Source organism: Macaca mulatta, chromosome 7, assembly GCF_049350105.2.
Source record: "Macaca mulatta isolate MMU2019108-1 chromosome 7, T2T-MMU8v2.0, whole genome shotgun sequence".
NCBI lineage: Eukaryota > Metazoa > Chordata > Mammalia > Primates > Cercopithecidae > Macaca > Macaca mulatta.
The window spans coordinates 26654611-26674709 of NC_133412.1; the positions used below are offsets into that span (position 1 = coordinate 26654611).

At 38.8% G+C, this 20099-nt stretch overlaps 2 protein-coding genes across 9 annotated transcripts in view; one reads left to right on the forward strand and one right to left on the reverse strand.

Annotated features, from left to right (window-relative positions):
* The window catches only part of GALK2 (galactokinase 2), a 178124-nt gene extending 170444 nt beyond the window's left edge, over positions 1 to 7680 (forward strand). For all 8 annotated transcript variants that reach the window (XM_015142222.3, XM_028850902.2, XM_001113758.5 and 5 more), the window contains one exon: positions 7120 to 7680. In XM_015142222.3, the coding sequence (XP_014997708.2) occupies positions 7120 to 7327 (208 nt within the window). In that variant the 3' untranslated portion in view covers positions 7328 to 7680. The remainder of the gene's footprint in view (positions 1 to 7119) is intronic.
* FAM227B (family with sequence similarity 227 member B) overlaps positions 7561 to 20099 on the reverse strand; it is a 284933-nt gene continuing 272394 nt past the window's right edge. Inside the window, exons 14-16 of the mRNA XM_077939396.1 lie at positions 14536 to 14613; positions 10917 to 10986; positions 7561 to 7834 (exon numbers count right to left, since the gene is read on the reverse strand). Of these exons, the coding sequence (XP_077795522.1) occupies positions 7736 to 7834; positions 10917 to 10986; positions 14536 to 14613 (247 nt within the window). The 3' untranslated portion in view covers positions 7561 to 7735. The remainder of the gene's footprint in view (positions 7835 to 10916; positions 10987 to 14535; positions 14614 to 20099) is intronic.

Here is a 20099-nt window from a genome sequence, read left to right on the forward strand (position 1 = left end):
TGACAGAGGATCTCAAGCTTGATGGGAGTGTGTGGGGAGATTGCTGAAGGAATCACCCAGAAAGCCAGCATTTCCTGCTTTCCAGGTTAAGTTTAGGCATTTTGAGGAAATAAGGGCTGAAGAAAGCCTAGGTGATACATGGTTAATTGAGGCAGAAATGTAAGGAGGACAACTCTTTCACAAACCTAAACACAGCTTCCCTAAAATTGTGAAAGAATGGAGATAATAGAGTTAGTCGTCTTACCCAGGAAGGAGCTCAGTGACCCGGGGAGAACTGAAACTGGGAGAGCTCTCAAACGCTAGATGTTACTTCACTGTGAGAACACAATGCCACACTACAATTAGTAACAGAAATGTAATTAACCACTTGGCACTTGTGGCTTGCCTCAGTCATTGCCACACTCCCAGCCTGAGAAGTTTAAACCAAGTAACTCCAGTGATCACAAATGGCCTGGGTAACCCAACTTGTCAAAAGACTTGAACACAGCATTGATGAAGATCGCTCTGCTGACATGTTTGCTCACTGATTGCCAAAAGCCTTCCCCAGCTTGTTTCATTTTAAGTACCCTTTTCTGAAAATATCAAGGGCCTACTATATGGAAGGGACAAATATTGTTCAGTTCTGGAAATAAGAGGAAGTGGAATTATTTGTGCACAGATCAGGAAGAAATGTCTTTGCCTGGAAGGAAGTGGGATGGTTTGAATCCCACCTGAAAAACTGCGGAAGGGCATTTGCCACCTTCCTGGAATTCTCAAATGAACTTTCTCTTCCTAGAGTGGTCAACCTGTACTTGTTCTCATGGAGCTTACCTTCTCGTGGCGAAAGAGAGAAATGACCATTAAAATTAATTTGAATGGTAGTGATAAGTGCTATGGAAAAAAGTGAGAAGGAGTAGAGACTACAGGGTTAGGTGGGTACTCTTTCTATGGAGTGGTTGAAGAAGGTCACTCTGAGGAAGAGATATTTGAGCAGAGACCTGAAGGAGGTGAATAAATGAGAACAGCAAGTGCACAGGCCCTGAGGTGGATACTTGGCTGTCAGGTGTGAGGCTGAGCAAGCTCAGCATGGCAGAGGGCCAGGAAGGAAGGAGAGGTAGTAGATGAAGTAAGGGAGGAAGTGGGCAGCCATACCACATAGGCTGTGTAGGCCATTGGAAGGCTTCTGGCTTTGAGAAGAGAAAGGGGGCAATGGAAATGCTAGGCAATTCTATGCCAAATATGCTTGGAAGGAAGACTTTTTTGCTGTGTGGGTAAAAGAGAGAAATCAAGACGACTGGTGGGTTTTTGCCCTGAGAAACTTTCCTTGTGCCTCTAAAAGCCACATTTTTGAAAAGCACTCTTCACCATTGTGGGTTAGAGTTATCTTAGAGTACTATCAAATATTAGATCAGGAAGGGGTCTTAGAGATCCAAGAAGGAACTAAGAGATTAAATAATTTGAGTAAGTTTCACATAATGAGTTCATTGGAAAGCTTGGCTCCCAATCCAGTGATTTTGCCACACCTGCCTCTCCCCTTGGGTTATACTGAGATGTGATTACACTCAAATGTCAGTCATATATATGTGTGTGTATGTGTGTGTTTGTAACGTATTTTTATCTCCTAGCTTTGAAGCTTTATGATGGAGGCCTTTGTTGTCATAGTCTCCAGCCTTTGAACATTAAGCAAAGTCATGCTGAGCAGGAACGTAATGTGTAGAGTAGGATAAAAAGTGGGCTGGAAGTTAGGAAGGTTGGATTCTGGCTCTCTTTTCATTCTGCGCTCTGTGAGTTGGAACTGTTGCTTCACTTTGTGATCTTCATTGGCTTTTTCTGTTCTAGCAGTCTCTAGATCTATACATTTAAAAAATATGGCTCTAGTGGAAAAGTTTATGGCTATGTCTTACAGGGGTTTGGAAGAGTACCTCTTATTTATCTTTTCATTTTATTTGTTTTTGGAAAATCCTTTCTTAATGGCAGATAAAGTGTTTCATTTTCATTTGCTGTATTAATTTTCTGAGAAAAATTCAGCTCTGTGAAAAACTTAGGAGCTCCATCACTTTTTCATGATTGTTTTGTTTGGACAATTGCTAAGTATGAAAGTTATTTTCTACTTATTCCATAACTATAAAGGGTTCAACTTTTCCATATTGAAAGATTATCTTCTGGCTTATTGAAGATATTGGCCAGAATAGTTGTCTGGTCCTTAAAGCTTCTTAGACAATTAATTTTTTCTTTTCTGTCACTGTGACCAGCGGATAATATTCTTCAAATGTTTCAGTTGGTTGCAATTTACTGAAAGGTCCTAAGTGGCAGAGCAACCTCAGAGGAGGATAGCCCCAGGGGAGTTAAGCTGATGCAGACATTGATGTCATTCCCTCCTTCAGTCAATACATATTTTCACATGGGTATCTGCGTACCATGTGAAATTGCAGTCTACTGTCCACTTTCAAAAGCTGTGACTTTCTCTTGTGAAGATGTCTGAGAAGCAATGAGGGAAGAAGGAGGGGTTCAGAAGAATGCAGAAATTAGTAGGAGTAAGATAAAGGATGGATAAAGGATGGTTAAAAAGGATGGGGAAGACAGATGGTGGAAGAGTAGCAGGTAGTAACATGGGGAAAGGTTCAAGTAAGTGAACAGTGGAGCTACTCATAAGCCCTAGTTCTTTCTGAAACCGTGTGACTGTCTCACTGGGTCAGGCAGAAAAGGTGTTGGACATACTGGAAAAGGTCCTGGCAAGGCCTGGTGTGAGCCACTGGTGCCACAGACACAACCTCTGGCAAAGTACTGCTTTATTTAAAAACCACCACCACCCCCACAATTCCCTGCCACCATTAAAAATGTTAACATCAGTAGGGAAGGTATGACTAAGACTGGGCAGCCTGAGCAGGTTGCTTGTCTTCCCCAAATGAGGGAAGAGTAGGGAAGCTGAAATGGGTTCAAGGAGGAGCACTGCCAAATATAATCTTTACATCACCCTCCCTGGTTCATTTATGGCACTTCAAAATTCCTTTAGTGTTTCCGAAGGGTTTCTTGGAAACTATTTGTATGAAAAGACAACTAATTGAATGAGTAGATTAAGGACTTGAATACCTAGAATACCTAAGGTGCTATACACAAGCAGAAAATCTTAGAGTGATCTGAACTAGACTGAATTAAAAAGGCATCTCCTAGTTAGCATATAGGACAATGTATAGAACAACTTTGTGACTCAAGTGGGGAGAAGGGGGCTTGGGAAAGAGCACCATTGCTAGCTCTCTTTTTTGGTTGAACCTTTTCCTGCTCTTCAAGAGAAAATCAGTTTAGAATGTAAAGAAAGGCACAGGAAGGAGGAAAGAAACTATACTTAAAGAGTGGGGCTTTTTTTTTTTAATTAAATTAATGTTAGAACTTAAATTATATGAAACAAAGTATAATAATGAAGGAAAAAGATAATGTTTGCTGAATTATAAAATATCTTTTGTAACCAAACAAAATGTTAACAGAAAGAAATGACTAAATTTTAAGTAGAATTTACTGGAGAACACAAAACAGTTTTGAAACCAAGTCAGTTATATGTGAGACAGCTCATTCACTATTGGTTCCCTAGTTTTACTTAAGACAAAATAGTTAATGCCTTTTATTTTCATTTTGACACTTGTTGAAATTAGAGAGGATTAATTGCTGCATTATTGCCCAAGCTATTAAGGGAGATGAATGACAAATTTTAGTGGATTAACTATGATTACAAAAGTTAATTTACTTTGTCTTCCTCAGAAGTCTTTCTGCAATGGATTCCATGGTAAGGCTGCTCAGCCTCTCGCACCCTTTCTTTGACAAGGTCATAGTGGGGAAGAATGAAGTGCAAATCCATTGTTACATGCTCTTTCTCCATGACCTTAAGTGCTAATCTGCATACCCTGTCAAAAAAAAAAAAAAAAAAAAAAGAGGGAACTAGCCATTTCAGCTCCCCTTAGGGCTTTACTTCTCTTCGGGCCTCTTTGACTTACGAATATATATGCCATTTGCAGGACCCAAACCCACTGCTCTTCAATGGCCTTTAAGTGGCTTACATTTCTAAAGTAGACTTGCGGGCATATTTTCTTATCCTTTCTCATTTGAACACTGAAGGCTGTGGTTTCTTGACTCTAAAGCAATTTGAAGGTACAGTGTCTAACCTGGCTATAGAAATCATAGAAACTGCTAGAAGGTCCCTTACCTGTGATTCTTGCCATTTCCAGAGAGCAGAAGCTAGAAGTCTTCCCAAGTAAAAAATACACTGCTGACTGCTTATATTACATATAATTTTTTAAAATATTTTAAGGGAAATATTGTAGTCCAGCAGCCATTTATTAGAACCTATGAAATTCCTAGAATTGTGCTGGGCTAGGTTCAGAGAGATAGATGTGACCTGTTCCTAAATTCAAGATTTCCTGAAATAATTTATTTCATATCCATTTGTATAATATATATTTACTTATTTAGAAAGAAATGACACAGAATTTAAATACAAGGCATAATTTCTTACCTTCCGTCTTTCTCAAGTGAGTAGTGCAGTTGGGTCTCTCTGGATCTCCTCCCCACCCTCTCCATTGCTTTGTATCTTGCAACTTCGCGCTTTATGGTCGAATTAGTTCACTTAAAAGTAGGAAATTTGACTTTGGCTATATTGGGTGCCTGGACAGTTAATTCTGTGAATACACAAGGATCAAAGAGAACATTCCTCATCATCTCCATCCCTCATCTGCCCTAGCCTTTGCCATCATGCTTTATAAAGCCGAGGCTGCCTTTGTTGCTTTAACAAACCCTTCCACATTATTCCCAATCCAGTCATCACAGTTATCAAAGTGGGATCTGAGGGATTGTAGGGTTTTGGGTTCTATAATTCTTGTATTGCCTCTCTGATGTGCAATAGCTTGGAAGATAAATCTTTAATGTTTTCTTGTTCTTCCAGAAAAAGGCACAAACATGAAAAGTTCACTAAACACCCTTGGTTCACTTACTTTTCTTTCTTTATTTAAAGTGTATAGTGGTCTCCTAACTTTTGGTCTTCTCAGAATTTCTATGGCATATGCCAAAGGGCCTATTAAGTACTAGCAGGGAACACTGCAGACAGACCTTTCTGCCTTTGTAAGTGTATGTAGCTTGGCAGGCTGCTGACCAGCTGCTGGGGCAGCCCTGACTTGTGATCAGATGTGCCACTGACTCGAGGGCAGAAGGCTATTTATAATAGCACTTACCATTCTTGATTTGGGAAATTTGAGCCCTGGTGATTTCAAACCATGTGATGGATGCAGTTCAGTCCATTTTCATCTGTAGCAGGCAGGGTGGTGACAGAGCAGCTCTGGAGACTCAGTATTGAATATCTTGACCTACAAAGACTTCCAGCTTCTGCTCCCTGGAAACTGGTAAAAGTCTCAGGAAAATAGACCTCGGGCCCAATTCCTATAGGTTTTACAGCCAGATTAAAAACAATACTCTCAGTTTGCTTTAGGTTCAATTTTGAAAAACCACAGCTTTCAAAAACTGTTCAAATGAGAAAGTATAATAAAATATGCCTTTTAGAAGTTGGACTGAGGACCCTTAAAGACTTGATAACTTGAATGCAGCAAAATGGCATATTTTGGATCTTAGAAAATCAAATAAGAAGGTAGACCATGTCATGGCTAGCTTTAATGCCCATATTTTAGCATCTTCCAGAGACACTTGAGTGACACCTTAGTTTTCCACGTAAGAGTTTGATGTGACTGCATATGGCAACCATTTTTTTAAAATCCAACAAACTGCAAACAGGCTCTTTGCCAACCTAGAAATTTAGAATAATCCAAGGATCCCAAGGTCAGAGAAATTTTTTAGCCTGGATGATGGGATTTCAGGCTTAGTTCAGCTACTGGGCCATAAGCTGAATGTTTAAGGGATAGGAGAAGATCAGTGATGTTCATTTGTTTGTAAGCATTTTTTTCTTTCTTAAATACCTATTTTCATTTGAAAAGCATATTTTAATATATATAATAAAGCAGGTGATAAAAAGAAATCAACTGAGAAGAATCATTGATGGGAAAATCAATTACTGACATGCAGTAATTCTGATGTTCTAGGGTAGAGGTAGTATTCTATTGATATGTCCAGGAAGTAAAGTATCTCATTTAGATTGAAAAAAAGAGACAAAATTGTACTAAATTAATCATAGAGCCTTTAATCCACTAATAATTTGGAGTGGATTTTATTAAGAAGAATTAATTATAAGTACATGTTAACTTTCTTGTCAGGATAAATTGCATCTTTTAAAGCTAAGTGATCTGTGTACATTGTGATAGGGCCTTTCACTTTGGTTAAAATCTTAGGTTTGAAACTGTGCCTGGTTTACAGTAACTAAAATTAACTCTTACTGTGTGGTCCTTTATATAGTTGTTGCCATCCCAATCAGATACATCTCATCTGATGTCAAATTCTGAGTCCAGTAATCAGACCAGCTCCAGAAGGCACAGGGAAGGTGGTGTGGAACTCTAGGGACTGCCATCCTCTTTGTGGAAAGGTTTGCTTAATTTTCCATTAGAGAGTCAACCAATCACCCACCCAACCTGGAGTTTAATAACAAGCTTTTTGTTGATAAGTTTATTCAGTGAACTAGGCTATCTGTTCTAGGGGACTGATTCTTCTTTGTGAAATAGCCCGGACTTAAGAATGCAGCTGAAATAGCCACTGGGGAAACCTTGTATAAGACTGTACATTTTAAATTTTGATTTGCCCTCATTTGGAGTGACCTTCTGATTCAGGGTTGCCTACATTTCTTTTACCATTGCCTGTTTTATTTTAACACCTCCGTCCTGATTTACCTGTAAGCTTGCTATACAACTCTTCAAGTGGCTACTTTATGGAATCAGTATTACAGTGGGTTATTGCTAGTTATGAAATGGGAGGAGTACTGTTGACTTACTACTTGGAGTCAAAACCAGGGACTAGATTTAGATACAATGAAAAAATTCCAAATCACTCTCTGAAACAGTATAAATGTCTTAATGTCCTAAAATGTTTGATGACACCTAAAAACCCCTCATGTATTTTCTTCTTAGAACTTAGATAGGCTATGTGTTCTACAAACATCAAGCAAATCAGTTGCATTTTCATTTACAGGTTCTAATATTTTTTTTCTCATTGTTTTAGGAAGTTGGGGGCTCAAGGGTCACGACTTACTGGAGCAGGATGGGGAGGCTGCGCAGTATCAATAGTACCTGCGGACAAGCTGCCCGGCTTCCTAGCCAATGTGCACAAAGCTTATTACCAGAGGAGTGATGGAAGCTTAGCACCAGAGAAGCAGAGTTTGTTTGCTACCAAACCTGGAGGCGGGGCTTTGGTTTTCCTTGAGGCCTGAAAAAATGTAAAAAATCTCAGAGAAACTATTTAGGACACTTAGGAATTGGCAGGACTTTCTATGCCACAGTAAATTAATCTTCTTTCTGTTTTGTATTATGATGAATGGTTGCTATTATATCAAGATATATTTTCAAAGAAATGATTGAAAGCTCTCTATGCTTCATAATGATTATTTTTCCATCTTAAAATATGGTTTTACTATTAAGAGTCAAGATCATGCTTGGACAGATCTTTTAAGAATAATTTACTGAGAATTATTCATTTGAAGATTTTAAAGATGAATGGTAAAACACACTCTTAATACTGATTACATGAATTGGACTTGAATTAAATATATTGTTAAAATTAAACTGATACCATTGAATTGTATGCATTATTCTTAAATAGAGTTCATTTCCAGTTTCTCTTAGTACTCTTCTTCCTCAAAGTTGTAGTTCTCTGTTGATGATGATGATGATGACGACAGTGATGCCACACATTCTCTCTCAATTTCAGCTTCAGAACGCTATGAAAATAATACATGATTAAAGTTTCACAGATTTTCTTGGACATTGTATAATTGAATGTGAGATTTCTCCAATTATCAAGAGAGTAAGGAATTTTTTTTTTTTCTGACAAAAGGAGGATATGGGAAGAAAATTCAGACTCATTTGAATATTTTTAAACCATGTGATATCATTGAAATAACCACTTTCAATTCTTTTGGCCCTGAGCTATCTCCATTACTTAACAGGAAAACTTAGATAAAAAACACTTTAAGTCTCTTCTATTCACATTGAAATAAAGAATTATCTAGATGATAATTCAGGTAATTCAGTTTGTTCATAGAACTTACTTTCTTATCACTCTTTTTCTACTACTTTTTCTCAAATACCTCTCTAATTCAAGAGCCACTTCCAAGAAATCCCACACATTCCTTATATCCCTTCTTTGTTTATCTAGAAAAGCTTGTTTGTATATATGCACCCCAGTATAAAGCAGATATGCAAGTATGTGGGTGAAAGTGACTATGAAAAGACTTAATGAATTCTGGGATTTGTAACGGTATTGATGGGTACCTCTGTATGTACATCAAGAGTGGGCAGAAATGTTTGGCTAGTGATGGCAAATGACTGGCTTTCTCTCGTGGATGGACTATAGGAAGCACTTTCTGAATTACGTAATGATTTGGACCAAAAAGTATTTTGCTGAAATACTCAGGTAATTGAGATAGCAGTGGTTTTATGGCATGAATTATCCAGAAATATCACAATTACTTATGATTCTGTGATTTCATTAGCTCATTAATGTTTAACTCACAGATTGGGCATCACCCTCTAGAATTTCAGTTTAAGGGAGGCCTGCGCAAAGCTGGTTTTATTTCTTAAAGGATAACAGTCATACATAGAATACTAGGAAAGCCGATATTCTATTTTAAAATAAACTTCTGATGCATTTTCATTCTTAGCAGAAAGGTAAATGCTTGAGAAAGCTTGAGTCAAATTTGTTAAAAGAATTTTGAGTTCTATAAACCCAAAAATCCAAAACCTGCATTTATTTAAATTTATAATCTTTTATTTTTTAATACTGTGCCATTTTCCACAAAGGATTTGTGGTTGGTATATAATTCTTTAGAGATACCTGGATCAGTGTAACAAAAAAAAAAGGCGCTTGTCATTGCTTTGCTGTTCCATTTAAAATTTTCACTAGGTGATTTCTTCTTCACAAAAGGTGAGTAAAAATTTCCAGTGTGCACTCTTCTTTGGGGGACACACATGGTCATCTAAGCGAGGGATCTATTCTATATGTGTTTTGATTTCTCTCTTGAAAAAAAGAACTATGTTTCAGTCTTACCATCACTGTGTGGTATTCTAGACATTATGAGAGATGCCGAACTTACCTGGAAGGGATAGTGCCGGGGCCATTAGAAGAAAGATCATGCAGTAAGTGGATTTTGAGCATGGCCCTAAAGGATGAGTAGAGTTTAAAAGCTGTGGAGTGCACACTGCAGATGAGCAAAGCCTATGGGTACAGGCCGACATGGTGCATGGAGGAGGCTCAGTGAGAGTGAAGGGTTTGCTTTGGTATGTTGTGAAGAACAAGATTGACTATGCTGGCTGGAGTTAGCTTTTGAAGAGTCAAATCCAGGCAGCATTTAGATCAGGGGTTACAGCCCAGCAGCCCACGGGCCACATCTGGTCTGCAGATGTATATAGTTTGACCCACAGAATGACTAAAAACTTGGGCTCCAAATCAGGAGATTGTACAAGCAGTATCACATATTCTGGATTACTCAGAATCTGGATTACTGAGTGGTGGAATATCTGATACTACTTGTCCTACATTTCTGCAGGGCATCAATGAACTAGGGCTGAGATAGTAGCTGTCTTGTTAGATGAGGCACGGCTTTCCAGTGCGCTACAGTTTCCACAACTGCTTGTATAATAATTTCCCTGACACTCAAATCATTTACCACTTACCAGCTGGGGTCACTTGCCCTTTATCAGCACACTTGCACTGTTGTTTTCCTATTCTAATTAGGTATTTCTCTGTGGCCATGTCTCTATCAATAGTAGGGAAGATAGACCCCAAAAAAAAAGAAAAATGAATATTTTCGTGTGTGGATGTAAAAAATAGTCTTTAGCTGGGAGCGGTGGCATGTGCCTGCTGTCCCAGCTACTTGGGAGGCTGAGACAGGTGGATCACTTGAGCTGAGGACCTCAAGGCTGCAGCACTGCACTCCAGCCTGGGTGACAGGTGACAGAGTGAGACCCTGTTTCAACAAAAAAATAAAAAGAATAGTCCTGTTTGCTTATTATACTGTCCTGTTTGTATATTATACAACACCCAGGTGTTTCACCACTTTCTCATTTTTCTGACCCATGTAGGAATTTGATTTGACCCATTTTTGACATTATACTAGCAGCCAATGGGATTGCTCCAGATTTTTGAGTGGAAGCCTTGACATGCTGAAAATAAAAGGCTCTCCTCTATTCCTGACCTCCAGTTGTCCAACCTTCAGACATATTGTACACTAGTCTCTATATGTTCTTGTCTGTTGGGAGGGAGGAGGCCCTTCAGACTTAACAAGACTGCCCATAGGTAAAGAGAAGCAAAAGAGAAGATGACAAGGAAAATCAGAAAGATGGAACAGGCTCCTTTCTTTCCTTCCTTTCTCATATTTGAGTCCTATTTAGAACCTTATGATATTCTGCCTTGTGTTTCCATTAATTGAGGGCAGGGTCCATCCATCTAACACAGCTGTTGGTACCCAATATGATTTTGTTGAATTATTAATGAAAAACAAAATACAGCTTCAAACATCAGTGATTATTAGTTTGTAATTCTAACTGCTTTTGGAGCTTTTCAGTTACATAAACCGTTCCTGGTCAGAAGCTGGAAATGGGGAACGTGAACGTGAGTTGTCACTCAATATGTAAAACAGAGATTTTCTTACATGTGCATGTGGATGATTAAATGACAAGAATGTATCCTCTTCTGCCACTGTAATTTGGATGTGCCACCATACATTCTTATGAAATATTGTCCAGTCTATATAAAAGAAGCTAGAGAGAGAATTCTCAATTATTTTCAGAAAGAAAACATACCAGTTCATGTAGAAACTTCTCAAAGTCCTGTTTCACTTCGTGAGGTTTCTTGGTAGCTTTTGCTTGGAGTCTAATAATGGAATGAAGAAAATCAGTAACCAAACTAATTGTCCTTATACTGACACCATCTAATAAGCAACATTTATTAAGAATTTAATATACTGGGCATTTGCCCAGCACTTTACATATATTAATTCAATTACCCTTAAAACTTCTGAAGTAGGCACTACTATTATCCTATTTTATAAATGAGGAAACAGGCTTAGATAGGTTCGGACACCCACCCCCGCTGCATGTGCGTGCATGCACACACACACACACACAGCAGTCATACAACTAGCAAGGAGACAGTCTGAACCCAAGCATTATGACTCAGGCCTTCAATTCCACCCACTGTGTGGTTCTCATCCCAGCAGTGGCACATCCTCTTCAGTTAGATGGTTCACAGAGTATTGCTTTAACTGATTCCACTCATGAGGCTCTAGCCCAGACTTTAAGGAGTGACAGTGGGGAGAGAAGAGTAAAAGAGACTGGCGAGGGAGAGATACAGGGAAGAAAGAGAGGGAGATGGAAAAGGCCAGTGGGTAAGAGTGCTTACTAGACTGTAAGCTCATTGTGAGCAGGGATCCAGGAATCTCATCGTATCTATCACCAAGTATTCATTCAAGAAATATTTATGAAGGACTTGAATGGTTGAATTCAGGAAGCAGCAGGAACTTTTCCAGAGATCTAAGAATGAGGGGAGAAGCAATGGTAGCTAGGCAAGGAAGGATAGAAACTTGAGACAAGGAGAAACATTAGTAAAAGTAACACAGATGAGAGAAAGAGAAACGGAATAAAGGATGTATAAGACTATTAATTTCACTGGCAATTTTCAAGTGACATACTTAAAAACTATTTTTCCATAAAATTGGCAGGAAGTAAAATTTTCTGCAAATCCCAAATACACGTTGCTGAAGCAGCCAGTTTAGATGAGCTATTTAACCCCTTGCCAGGCCTATCCGAGGTGTGTTCAGCATTTAGACCAGCGCACCCCGAAGGCAGAGTGGGATTACTTAGTCAGAGGTTCTCTTGCATTTGTGCTCTGTGACTGGCACATGCCCCCTCACTCATTCTCTCTCTGCTTGTTTTGTCTTCTCAAGCTGGGTTTCCTCCTCACTGATTGCTCTTTAGGCCTCACATTTTTCCTTCCATGCTTGTCTCAAATCTGGCTCTTACGGTGTCGATTCTCAGTAACACCTTCTTAGAATCTCCTTGAACTGCACAGTATCCTCAGAATCTGTCTCATCTCACTAAGTTAAAATCACTCCCTCTTCCAAGTCACTCTTCTAGTTTACAATCTCCCCTCTTAAAAAAAATAACAGTTTTATTCAGATATATGTTATATACCATAAAATTGAACCATTAAAGTGTACAGTTCAGTGGTTTTAGTATATTCATGAAGTTTTATAACATTACTAATCCTCCCTCTTTCTGATTGCCTTTCCTCTCATGAATATCTCTTTTCAAGAATACAAATGGAAGCTCATACACTGTGCCTATAACTTTAACAAGCACATGGGATTTATATATCCGAATGCGTATTTTTCAACAATGTGCCATTGCATTAAACATATTTGAATACTTCTTGTGAGTTACTCTGAAAATTGTCCTACATTCCTCTGCATATTCTCAGTGGTGAAAACTCTTGTCCTGTGTGGATTTGATCTTTGGAAACTTGTAAGAGTCACCCGGAATGGAACCTTATAACAGGTGTTGTGAAGCAGAAAGCTAGGTGATAAAGTTTTTGGTGAAAAGTGAGATAAGATCCTAAAGTAGTGGGTTTAATTTTCTCATGTGACTGGAAAACTAGCTTTGTAAGTTCTAAAATCGTATTTAGAAGTATGAAGTGTGACTGGCACAAAGTTACCGTCTCCCTAGGGGGCTTGTTTGAAGGGCTGGACTTGTCTAATACTTCTTATTCTGCACGTGCTTGCTGGTGTGTTGTAAGAAGTAGGTTAATCTCAATACTTTATAGTTTTTCTTCTTATGGTTTAATTTATAAAATAAACAAATGAGTCCCTTCATTGAGGAAAAATGTTTATATGCATAGGGGAAGAAGAGAAATAAAAAACTAGCCCAAGAGAGACCAGCTAAATCGGTTGTTTTTCTAGTTTACAACTTTCATAGGATGGGGCACGCTTATCGGTTTATTTTGAAAAGGACTTGAGCTTAAGTCCTGTGGCTGGAGAGGAAAAAGTAGATGATGATAATGTTTAGCGATTAATTAAATGATCAGAGTAGATTATTTTGTGATTAAAGAAAGTTAAAATGTTACTCCAGATTAACTGTTAACTAGAAAACTTTTTTTGCAGTTTTGTGGTTTTATGTAACATCTCTTCAATTAAAGATGATCTTAAGCACTACCAATTGAATAAGAGACAAACCTATCAAGCTCCTTGTCAATTCTTTCCTGCCGCCATTTTAGAAGTTTTAGTTCTTCATTAATTCTGAGCTTTTCCCTATAAAGTCAAAATTTGAAGTTAAATTTTAAAATAATGCAGGCATTACTAATTGGAAAAGAATAAATCAGCAATTTACTGATAATACATGTGTTAATAAAAGCCCTCGACAAACCAATTCATTCCCTCCCTATGCACTATTTAGTGTAAAGAATCCCTCAGCACATTCCCTCTTACAAACATGTGCCGACGGTATCACCTACCATGCCTGACGACAGCTGGACTCCACCTTCTGCTACCATGGGGGCCCTCTGGAAAGGTGTCCATCCCTGTTTTTCCCACTAAGTGCAGGAAGTCTAAGGGGTATGTGTGTGTGGACGTACACATGCATCTGTGGGTGGGTGGGCGGGAGGGGAATGGGGACCCTTGGAAAACGGGGGTGCAGGCTTTTAGATCTGCCCACTGGATAGGACATAACTGGTGGTCCTCCGTTTACCTCTCTTGGAGGTGCTGCTTGGACAGCAGGAGGCACCCAAAAGGGAGGATCATCTTTTCTCCCCCTAAAGGCAATGACATCTCAAGGCAGTAACTTTGATAGCATGGACAGAAGAAGTGGACCCTGCCAATTTGTTCTTGTAAAAATTGATGGATATTCTCTCATTAACCCATTCCTAGCTTCCTAGCACATAAGATTACCATGACTGACCACAAGCAATTATTTAAATTAAGTACAAATAACTGAAAATGTTCCCCCAAGAAAACATTTCAGGAAGGACTTTGCTCTCTTGATTTCCTTGCTTGACACCAGCCCAGCTGCCACCCCAGCTCCAGGGAATTCCTTCTACTGCAGGGAACCTTTCTGCTGGTCTTCCAGGGCTTATCTTTGTAAATGGACGATACTCCAATCTCCATTCCCTGGAGCTCTTGCCTCTTCCTGTTGAGGTGCACCCCTCCAGTCACACCAAGCAAAGCTGCTTTCCTTTCTTCTGTCCCTCTCACTTGCCATGGTTCCATGGTTACAACATACACCCTTGACACCTACCTGAAAAGAATCTCTGAGTCTGTAAGATGCTCAGACATGACTCTCATGATTAACATAAGGAACTTAGTTTAGATGATTTCTCTGTTTCCAGCTCTAAAAAAGTATTATATTTAACAATAGTATAGCATCAACTTACATCCTAAAATCCTTTTGGTTCCTTGCAAATTGTCTTTTTGCCTCCTTTATAACATCACGGTATGTTGGAGCAGGTAGTGTGCTAGGCTTATTATTAAGGAATGATTTTAATTAGGAACATTTGGGAAGTAAATACTACCCTTCACAGAGGGACCAAGGGGACTATGTGACTTCACTTTTCAGTAATGAAGAGTCTCAAGTATAAACATGAATATTATGTCCGGAGTTACACCCAGAGGACTGAAAGAAGGCAACACCACTTTAAACTTGTCCCATTATCTCAACCATAGCAACCACAGGGCACTATGATTTAATAGTTTCATAAATCCTGTAATTACCTTACCTTTTGTGTGTCTTTGTTTTAAAAGCAGCAACAGCAACTTGTTAAATGTAAATACTAAAAATTACCAAAATATTAAAAATGTACCAAAATTCATTTTTTTCTTATTTATTTCTGAGACAGGTCTTGCTTTGTCACCCAGGCTGGAGTGTGGTAGCATGATCATAGTTCACTGTGGCCTCAAACTCCTGGGCTCAAAGGAATCCTCCTGCCTCAGCTTCCTAAGTACTTGTAGACGGGATCTGCTCTCTTGCCCAGACTGGTCTTGAACTTCAAACTCCTGGGCTCAAGCAATCTTCCTGCCTTGGCCTCCCAAAGTATTGGGATTACAGGCATGAGCCACAACACCCAGCTTTCATTTTCACATATACTGAGAACCTTAAAGACTCTTTATTTCTAAGAGGCTTTGGGGGTAACTGGCAGCATGTGTGGCTGCCTTAGCCTGGTTTCTGCTCTCTGCCCAGAAGAAAGGCGGTAATCAGAATGTCCAAGTATGCTGCTAAAGAAGCTGGGTTCCTCTGTCCTGTCTGTTTCTGGTACAGCCTGTGGATATGTCCTAACCTTGGCCTTAACCCATGCCTGATCTGGCAAAGCAGCCACTTCCCTTTTGAAGTGGCAATTGACCAGTATTGGCCAATATTAGCAAGGAGACAGACAAGCTCCTCCGCTTGTGTTAAATGAAGACCTTAGCCTCGCTGTTAACACTAGGAGCTCTTAAACCTCTGCCATCACTAAGATATAGGGGATGAACTGTCCTCTTACAGCCCCGCTCCCATTGTGAAACTTCAGTATTACCTCTTTCTCTGAATGTAGTTTGCCTATTTTTAAAAAAACTTTATTTTCTGTTTCAAGGCTGTTGCTGATGCTCATTTTATTTATTTTTCACTAAGTATTTTATTCATTTATTTGAATAATTTATTTCTCACTTGGTACGTACTTTTTAAAAAATAGTTTCAACTTTTATTTTAGATTCAGGAGGTACATGTGCAGGTTTGGTGCATGGGTATATTTCATGATGTTGAGGTTTGGGGTACAAATGATCCTGTCACCCAGGTAGTGCGCATAGAACACGATAGTTTTTCAACACTTGCTCCCCTCCCTTCCCTTCTCTTATAGTATGCAGTGTCTACTGTTGACACCTTTATGTCCATGAGTACCCAATATTTAGCTCCCACTTATAGTGAGAACATGTGGTATTTGGTTTTCTGCTCCTGTATTATTTACTTAGGATAATGGCCTCCATCTGCATTCATGTTGCTGCAAAGGAAATGAGTTCGTCCTTTATTTATGAACATGTAGAATTCCACGGTGTATATGTATGACATTTTCTTTATCCAGTCTGCCGTTGGTGGGGATCTACGTTGATTCCATGTCTTTGCTATTGTGAATAGTGCTGCAATGAATATATGAGTACATGTGTCTTTTTGGTAGAATAATTTATTTTTCTTTTGAGTATAATGGGACTGCTGGGTTGAATGGTAGTTCTGTTTTAAGTTCTTTGAGAAATCTCCAACTACTTTTGACAGTGCCTGAACTAATTTACGTTCCCACCAACAATGTATAAGCATTCCTTTTCTCTGCAGCCCATCAGCATCTGTTGTTTTTTGACTTTTTAATAATAGTCATCCTGACTGGAGTAAGATGATATCTCATTGTAGTTTTCATTTGCATTTCTCTGGCAATGAGTGATGCTAAGCATTTTTGCATATGTTTGTCGGACACTTGCATATCTTTGTTTGAAAAGTGCCTGTTCATATCATTTGCCCACTTTTCTTTTTTTTTTTTTTTAGTATTATACTTTAAGTTCTGGGATACATGTGCAGAACATGTAGGTTTGCTACATAGGTATACACATGTCATGGTAGTTTGCTGCACCCATCAACCCATCATCTACATTAGGTATTTCTCCTAATGCTATGTCTCCCATAGCCCCACTCCCCTGACAGGCCCTGGTGTGTGATGTTCCCCTCCCTGTGTCCATGTGTTCTCATTGTTCACCTCCCACTTATGAGTGAGAATATGTGGTGTTTGGTTTTTCTGTTCTTGTGTTAGTTTGCTGAGAATGATGGTTTCCAGCTTCATCCATGTCCCTGCAAAGAACATGAACTCATCTTTTTTATGGCTGCATAGTATTCCATGGCATATATGTGCCACATTTTCTTTATCCAGTCAATCATTGATGGGCATTTGAGTTGGTTCCAAGTCTTTGCTATTGTGAACAGTGCTGCAATAAACATATGTATGCATGTGTCTTTATAGTAGAATGATTTAGAATCCTTTGGGTATAGACCCAGTAATGGGATTGCTGGGTCAAATGGCATTTCTAGTTCTAGATCCTTCAGGAATTGCCACATTGTCTTCCATAATGGTCGAACTAATTTACACTCCCAACAACAGTGTAAAAGTGTTCCTATTTCTCCACATCCTCTCCAGCATCTGTTGTTTCCTGACTTTTTGATGATCACTATTCTAACTGGTGTGAGATGGTATCTCATTGTAGTTTTGATTTGCATTTCTCTAATGACCAGTGATGATGAGCTTTTTTTCATATGTTTGTTGGCTGCATAAATGTCTTCTTTTGAGAAGTGTCTGTTCTTATCTTTTGCCCACTTTTTCATGGGGCTGTTTTCTTCTTGTAAATTTGTTTAAGTTCCTTATGGATTCTGGATATTAGCCCTTTGTCAGACGGATAGATTGCAAAAATCTCCCATTCTGTAGGTTGCCTGTTCACTCTGCTGACAGTTTCTTTTGCTGTGCAAAAGCTCTTTAATCAGATCCCATTTATCAATTTTGGCTTTCATTGCCATTGCTTTTGGTGTTTTAGTCATGAAGTCTTCCATGCCTATGTCCTGAATGATATTGCCTATGGTTTTAGGTCTTACGTTTAAGTCTTTAATCCATCTTGAGTTAATTTTTATATAAGGTGTAAGGAAGGGATCCAGTTTCAGCTTTCTGCATATAGCTAGCCAGTTTTCCCAACACCATTTATGAAATAGGGACTCCTTTCCCCATTGCTTGTTTTATCAGATTTGTCAAAGATCAGATGGTTGTAGATGCGTGGCATTATTTCTTAGGCCTCTGTTCTGTTCCGTTGGTCTATATATCTGTTTTGGTACCAATGCCATGCTGTTTTGGTTACTGTAGCCTTGTAGTATAGTTTGAAGTCAGGTAGTGTGATGCCTCCAGATTTGTTCTTTTTGCTTAGAATTGTCTTGGCTATGTGGGCTCTTTTTAGGTTCCATGTGAAATTTAAAGTCATTTTATTCCAATTATGTGAAGAAAGTAAATGGTAGCTTGATGGGGATAGCACTGAATCTATAAATTACTTTGGGCAGTATGGGCATTTTCATGATATTGATTCTTCCTATCCATAAGCATGGAAAGTTTTTCCATTTGTTTGTGTCATCTTTTATTTCACTGAGCAGTGGTTTGTAGTTCTCCTTGAAGAGGTCCTTCACATCCCTTGTAAGTTGGATTCTTAGGTATTTTATTCCCTTTGTAGCAATTGTGAATGGGAGTTCACTCATGATTTGGCTCTCTGTTTGTCTGTTATTGGTGTATAGAAATGCTTGTAATTTTTGCACATTGATTTTGTATCCTGAGACTTTGCTGAAGTTGCTTATTAACTTGAGGAGATTTTGGGCTGAGATGATGGTGTTTTCTAAATATACAGTCATGTCATCTGCAAACAGAGAAAATTTGATTTCCTCGTTTCCTAATTGAATACCCTTTATTTGTTTCTCTTGCCTGGTTGCCATGGACAGAACTTCCAATACTATGTTGAATAGGAGTGGTGAGAGAGGGCAATCCTTATCTTGTGCTGGTTTCCCAAGGGAATGCTTCCAATTTTTGCCCATTCAGTATGATATTAGCTGTGGGTTTGTCATAGATAGCTCTTATTATTTTGAGATACGTTCCATCAATGCCTAGTTTATTGAGAGTTTTTTGCATGAAGGGCTGTTGAATTTTGTCGAAGGCCTTTTCTGCATCTATTGAGATAATCATGTGGTTTTTGTCATTGGTTCTGTTTATGTGATGGATTATGTTTATTGATTTGCGTATGTTGAACCAGGCTTGCATCCCAAGGATGAAGCTGACTTGATCGTGATGGATAAGCTTTTTGATGTGCTGCTGGATTCTGTTTGCCAGTATTTTATTGAGGATTTTTGCATCAATGTTCATCAGGGATAATGGCCTGAAATTTTCTTTTTTTTGTTGTGTCACTGTCACATTTTGGTATCAGGATGATGCTGACCTCATAAAATGAGTTAGGGAGGATTCCCTCTTTTTCTATTGTTTGGAATAGTTTCAGGAGAAATGGTACCAGCTCCTCTTTGTACCTCTGGTAGAATTCAGCTGTGAATCCGTCTGGTCCTGGACTTTTTTGGCTGGTAGGCTATTAATTGCTGCCTCAACTTCAGAACTTGTTATTGCTCTATTTAGGGATTCAACTTCTTCCTGGTTTAGTCTTGAGAGGATGTATGTGTCCAATAATTTATCCATTTCTTCTAGATTTTCTAGTTGATCTGTGTAGAGATGTTTATAGTATTTTCTGTGGGTAGCTTGTATTTCTGTGGGATCAGTGGTGATATCCCCTTTACCATTTTTTATTGCATCTATTTGATTCTTCTCTTTTTTTTCTTTTAGTCTGGCTAGTGGTCTATCTATTTTGTTGATCTTTTCAAAAAACCAGCTCCTAGAATCATGGATTTTTTGAAGGGTGTTCATGTCTCTTTTTCAGTTCTGCTCTGATCTTAGTTATTTCTTGCCTTCTGCTAGGTTTTGAATGTGTTTGCTCTTGCTTCTCTAGTTCTTTCAATTGTGATGTCAGGGTGTCGATTTTAGATCTTTCCTGCTTTCTCTTGTGGGCATTTAGTGCTATACATTTCCCTCTACACACTGCTTTAAATCTGTCCCAGAGATTCTGGTACGTTGTGTCTTTGTTCTTATTGGTTTCAAAGAACATCTTTATTGCTGCCTTCATTTCTTTATTTACCCAGTAGTCATTCAGGAGCAGGTTGTTCCTGTTTCCATGCAGTTGAGCAGTTTCCATGTAGTTGTGCAGTTTTGAGTGAGTTTCTTAATCCTGAGTTCCGATTTGATTGCACTGTGGTCTGAGAGACTGTTTGTTATGATTACCATTCTTTTGCAGTTGATGAGGAGTGTTTTAATTCCAATTATGTGGTCAATTTTAGAATAAGTGCGATGTGGTGCTGAGAAGAAGG